Source organism: Mus musculus, chromosome 19, assembly GCF_000001635.26.
Source record: "Mus musculus strain C57BL/6J chromosome 19, GRCm38.p6 C57BL/6J".
NCBI classification, from domain to species: Eukaryota; Metazoa; Chordata; class Mammalia; order Rodentia; family Muridae; genus Mus; species Mus musculus.
In genome coordinates this window covers 10,235,082-10,241,081 of record NC_000085.6, presented here as the reverse complement: position 1 = coordinate 10,241,081, position 6,000 = coordinate 10,235,082, and the positions used below count along the sequence as shown (strand labels likewise).

At 54.3% G+C, this 6,000-nt stretch overlaps 1 protein-coding gene across 9 annotated transcripts in view; it reads left to right on the top strand.

The window, feature by feature from the left end:
- Window positions 1-304: 304 nt before the first annotated feature.
- The window catches only part of Myrf (myelin regulatory factor), a 32,507-nt gene continuing 26,811 nt past the window's right edge, over window positions 305-6,000 (top strand). For 7 of the 9 annotated variants that reach the window (XM_006526934.3, XM_006526931.4, XM_006526930.4 and 4 more), the window contains exon 1: window positions 305-523. In XM_006526934.3, coding sequence (XP_006526997.1) covers window positions 478-523 — 46 coding nt within the window. In that variant the 5' untranslated portion in view covers window positions 305-477. The remainder of the gene's footprint in view (window positions 524-6,000) is intronic. The other 2 variants (XM_006526932.3, NM_001033481.1) reach the window with 2 other exon arrangements.

The window sequence follows — 6,000 nt, the reverse complement described above, 5'->3', positions numbered from 1 at the left end:
AGTTTAACACCTATAGAGTACTTAGCACAGAGTATCCCTTTGTTACCTGGGATAGGGTGAATACGAAAAGGAATAGGAGCTATCTCTGAGATCTGGTACTGAAAACCCTCAGATTCATAATCTGGAACCCTACCTATACCAGAAAAGAGTGAAAAGCGACTAATCCACAGACTTTAAGGCAAGGCAGTACCCAGGACACCACCGCCGCGTCGAGCGCCCCCTGCAGACGACGCGGCACCCTGCTACCCGAGGTTGCGGCTCTGGGCGTACCGCCAGAGGGCGCTGAGGGCGGCGGGCGGGGCGCGGGGCAGGCGGAGGCCGGGCTAGGGCTGCGGGGAGCGAGCGTGAGGAGAGCCTGGCCGGACTGTACCGGGAGCCCAGCCGGGACTGTCGCGCGGGCCGCGCCGGCGATGCCGCGCCCCCGGGCCAGGCTGTAGCGGGGCTGCGGCCGGAGCGCACGCGGCGGGCAGGCGGGCCATGGAGGTGGTGGACGAGACCGAAGCGCTGCAGCGCTTCTTCGAAGGTGAGAGACCGCGGGGTTGGCTGGGCGATCAACCTCCTGCTCTGGGATAGGCCAACCAGTCTCCCTGAGGACAGGAGACCCATGGGGTTTCCACCATGCACCCAGAAAGGACCTCCAGAAAGCCTCCTTTTTGGCAGGGACTCTACTTCAGACTGGCAACAGCGAGGTGAATGGCTTCGAGATAGGGAGTCTCTAGATGTCTGCCCAAGCCCGTTGGACTTGGGTTTCCCCGAATCGGCCTCCAACACTCAACTTCCTTGGGGATGGGTTCCTTCTGTGCTCGGCTCTCCTCGAAGCCTTTCGGGTCCTGCGGTCCCTGAATGGTGATACTCCAACCCTCAGCACACTTCTCTAGTCTGAGGACGCTGTACTCCACCCATACCAGCCTCTTTCTTACTCCATCTAGCCTGGGACTTCCCTTTTCCCTTAAGGCTGGGACCCCAGAGCCTAGCCTACCTTCTAGGAGCAGGGACCTCCTGACTGTGCTTCCTGGAGGCTGAGACATCCTTGGAGGCTGTCACCTGTCTTGGGCAATGCTGCTTCCTCCACTAAGGCTGAAATAAATGCTCCTCTAAGCAGCTACTACTTCCTTGCCTGGGGCAGGACCTTCTCTTTAGTGTGATTTCCTAGAGATGGAACTCCCTTGAAGCTGGCTGACATCTCTGTCACCAGCAACCTCTGCCCTAGGAGACCTCCAATGCTGTAAATGGCACCCCACCAGCCCCTATGAGGCGCCTCAGGGTTGGGTCCCTCACACCTGACCCAGGAGCTGACCTGGTCCCCCCCTCACCTTGACCTGAACTTCTCCAGTAGGATCTATGTACGCTCCATTATATATGTTTTCCTCACCTCCCCCACCTCCCAACCCCCACATTGATTTTAGAGTCTGGTCCTGGTCTAAATACTGCCTCAGCTTTTCCTGAACAGACCCTGCCCCTCCCCCCATGAAAGCTGGGTTCAGGAGGGAAGGGGCTGGTGTAGGAGGGGGAGGGGAAGTGCAGGCTGACATCTCCCAGCCTGCTGGGTTTCTCAGACCCTTATTGGAGACCGAGGCACTTGAACACCTTTTGTATCTATCCCCACTATGTTGAGAAACTATTCCCTGCCTCACCCTCTTCCTAGTCCCTCAGCTAACATCTTGCCCCTAAGTACTGGTCGAGGCTTCCATGAGCAGAACCTGTTGCCCTCAACATACCAGGCTGGGACTGTGAGTTGCAGGATGGAAAATCAAGACCCAAGTTTAAAGCCCAGTGCCCAGTTCCTGAGAGATTTCCCCACGCAAGAAGAGGACTTTATTCGTTTCTCTTTCCATGACGTGGGGAACCACAGAATACTTTTGTCCATCCACTCCTACATCTGAGCAGCCCAGGAGAAGACAGCTCCAGTCTCAGGTTAACTTAACTCTAGGATGTTGAACACCCAGGCAGAACAAGTCTTGAGGCTGCAAAATGCTAGGCTTGGACTAAATTCAGTGATCAAGTCTGAGGCAGCTATACCATTTGAGGGTGCAAGACACCACCCCTCAGTCCAGGAGCTCTCTGGGAGCTTCCCAACTTTGGGCAATAGGCTAAGAGTGCACAGGGACTTTGTGAGTAAAGATTCTAGAAGAAGAAAGAAGTCAGTGGTCCTTGTTGGGTACAAGTACTGATTGGGGGTGCCTAGTGTATTCTTGGTGCCCCTAGTGACCCATGAACCAGGACTCTTTGGTTTATGTAGGTATCCCTCCCCCACCCCACCCCCACCTGGGCTCTGGGCACAGGGGTGGGCCTAATTGGCCTGGACTCCTCACTTCTGAGCCAAACTTTCCCTCTTGGCCTGAGGTGGGGGGGTGGTGGTGGTGGATGGAAGGCTGACGCCACAGCTTAGCCATGCAGCTGCCTGGCAGGGAGGCTGGGCTGCTCCCTCCAGAGAGATAAGAGGAGACTCAAGAATGTCTGTGGGGAGCAGGCGGGGTGTGGGGCCTGCTCAGGAGGGCCGGGATTCAGCAGTCTTCCAGAACCTGGGAATAGGGGCAGGGTGGGTGGACACCTGGTTCAAGTCCTTAAGGCAGTCTGAGAGGGGAAGGCCTTGGCAGGGAATCCATTGGGTGGTGAAATGGAAGTTCTCACTGGAAGGGAGAAAGCATAGAGCAGTGGTGTGCTCATAAACATGAGTGCGCCCCTACTAGGAGGTGTGAAACCTTGTTTTGTGGATGTTTTGAGTCATTCCTCAGCCTCAGGTAGTAGTGTATGCTCTCACACTCAAATGGCCACCCTCAAGTCCTCATCCAGATTCCCACATGGCCTCAGCCATTCCCTCTAGGCAGTGGGTAGAAATCTCCGTGGTTTGGGTTCTGGGCTGGGAGACAGACTGGCCCTTGCTGAAGGAGCAATCTAAAGAAGAGTCTCTTCTGTCATGGCTCCCACTAGCTCTGCACACAGAGGCATGTCCTGCCCTGCTCTGGGTAGATAGTGAGACTGGGGGCTAAGGCGCTTTGGGCCTTTGGTGGGAGGCTGGGACAGAGCGTCCCCCTCGAGGCTGGTACAGCTGGGTCCCCGTGACTTCCCAGTTAATCCCCTGGAGATAGGCACCAGCCGTCCAGAGTAGAAGGCACAAGGCCTGTAGAGAGAGGACCCTTCAGACAGGATGCATTGGCTCCCAGCAGGTAACTGGGTCTAGGGGATGCTATATTGCTCTTCTGCTGATTGAGGGAGGGGGGCCTTGACCTCTTAGAGCCAAGTCATTTTCACAGGACTTGACCAAGACCCCAAAGGCTGATTCATGCAGGGACACTGAGAGCTGTGTGGTCCTAAGCAGAGCCTCTCTGAGACTTCTTTTTTTTTTCTCTCACCTGGCACATAGAACTCAGTGGCAGAGGTCTCCATTGGTGCCCCCAGCTCTGATGATCCTTCTGTCCCAATCCTGGGAAGGGGGCTATTTTAGATACAAACAGAGGATTCTGGGTGGAGGCTGTGCTGATGGTGATGCTAGCAGTTCATGTCCTCTAGCCAGTGTTCCCCAAAGCAGTTTTATGTAGGGTGTATTGGCAGTTTGGATATCGAAGGGATTTTGTCGAAGGGAGTTTTGAATAGCCCGAGAGGGCTTGGGGGCTGACATGGGCCTTGGAAGCCTCCAGGACTGGAGGAGGAGGAGGCCTGAGTTTCACTCTTTTTGAATCCAAGGGTGAGCTTGGACTGATACCTTCCCGTTTTCCTGGTAGGGTAAGTTAGTAGGACCTGCTGTTGCTTCTTCCACTCCTCCTCCTCCTCTTCCTCTTCCCCTTCCTCCTCCTCTTCCTCCTCTTCCTCTTTCTCCTCCTTCTCTTCCTTCTCCTCTTCTTCCTCCTCTCCCTCCTTCTCCTCCTTCTCTTCCTTCTCCTCTTCTTCCTCCTCTTCCTCCTCCTCCTCCTCCTCTTGCTTCTAGACTGGCTTTCTCTGTTTATCCTTGCATGTTCTGGAACTCATTATGTAGACCAGGCTATCCTCAAACTCACAGAGATCCTCCTGTCTCTGTCTCCTAAGAGCTGGTGGGATTAATGGCATCCACCACCACCACTGCCCAGTTTAGAGTAGGAACTTCTAATTGGACCATTTTTAGGCAACTAACAAACACCAATTCATGGTTTATGATGGAATGCACAAGGTAGACAGAGTTTTGAGTGGGAGGAGGGAGGGAGGAGGGGAATGGACCCATTTCTCAGTGGCCAAAACTGAGGCTCTCAGAGACAAGGTTAGCTGGGTAGTTGTCTAGGCTAACTTCAGTCTCCAGCTTTTTCCTCTGCCATCAAGGAGGAGCAACCACTTAGGGACAGCATCCTTCATCCCTTCCAGAGGGCAGGAATCTCAAGTGGAGGCTACCTGGTAACTCAGGAGGGGAGGACACTACCTACCATCTGTATAAGCAAGCAGTGAGATGGGGGTAGCTCTATGGCCTCTGTCATTGGTGATGTAGCCAGGAGCAGGTGGGTAAGGAGCTTTTCTTAACCCCCCAGATTCTCTTCCCTGGAGAAGAGGCAAGAGGCCTCCTGGGTCCATCTGGAACCCGCCCTCAACTCCACCAAGGACTTGGTTACCCACCCCCAGTCCCACAAGCCTCTGTCCCAGCCCCAGTAGCTATAGTGAGCCGATGGCTAGGCCCACCCTTTAGGCCCTGAGCCAGGTAGGAGGGGGGAGATGATAGAGAGTTTGACTCATCCCTGTTTCCCCACACCTATCACAGAGCTGCACAATACAGGGCAGGCAGGAAATGCTCCCTGCCAATGAAGCCCATGATTGATGGATTCATGTAAAGGAGCCTGGGGAGGGGGGGGGCGGTCATGGAAAGCCACTCTCTGGGAGAGAGGTCGGGATCATATTAGGGATCAGGAAGGATAGTAACCAGTCCCTTGGCCTTAGGCCTTTCCTAAGTTTGGGGATACCCGACTGAATAGAGTATTCCTTGAGGACCCAAGAAGGCTATTTGGGGACAGACCACTCTGGGTAGAATGGCATCTCCCTGGGAGATCTGCTCAGACAACTCTCAAAGGGTTACAGCTCTGGGGGTTTGGGGGTTGGCAGCAGAGGCTACTGGGTAACCACCAAGCTAGGCTGTTGATTGGCTGTTGCCCTCGGACTTTGCCCTCCCTGATAAGAACAAAGCAGAAATCATTAACTGGATTATTAACTGAGGTGGCCCCGCCCTGAGTGGGCAAACCTGCCTTCCCTTCCTCCTACTCATGAACTAGGCCTCAGGCATTCCACTGTACCTCAGTTTCCCTCAGTCGGGCTGGCTGTTCTCCCGTTTCAAAGTCTCTAGCCATTATCACTGGGTGTCGGTGGCCCACTGCTCAGGAGCTGGGATAGCTGATTAGAGAATTTTGTGTACACACTAGTAGGCAGAGGGGGCTGCAGCTAGCCCTGTTACCCACATGGCCCATCTCTTTGGGTTTGTCAGTACAGTTGGCTGGACTCTACTGTCTCAGCTGTCAAAAGGCCACACAACTAGACTAGTTAGTGGTCACCTCTCAGAGCTTCTGTGGGGTTGGGTAAGATAGTGCCTATGAAGGACCTCAGGATGGTTCCCTGCCTCCATACAGCTCCATATCAGCCCTATTTAACCTGCTTCCTCCCATGGGCTTGCACAACCCCTTTGCGTGGCCTAGGATAGGTGGCATGTACCCATCTTCAGGACGGTTGATGTCTCTGACTTGGACTCATAGTTGACAGCTGGTGCTGTGTGCTTTGAGAAAGATCCCCACCCTCTTTGTCTCCTTACTCCAGGAGAATGGCAGTCATAACCTGCTGCGTGTATTCAGTGTACTAGCAACTGTGACAGGCCTAGCTTTGCCTCATCTAGTGTCAGGTCTTGGTCCTGTCACACCAGTTGTGTCTGCCTCCTCCTCCATCTCAGAGACGTGGTACTTGTTCCCTGGAACAGAAAGAAACTTGGCCACTCTTGATCTTTGTGCATAGAGCATCCTGGCTAGAGTATTCTCCACATGTGCAGTCCTCACTGCCCTG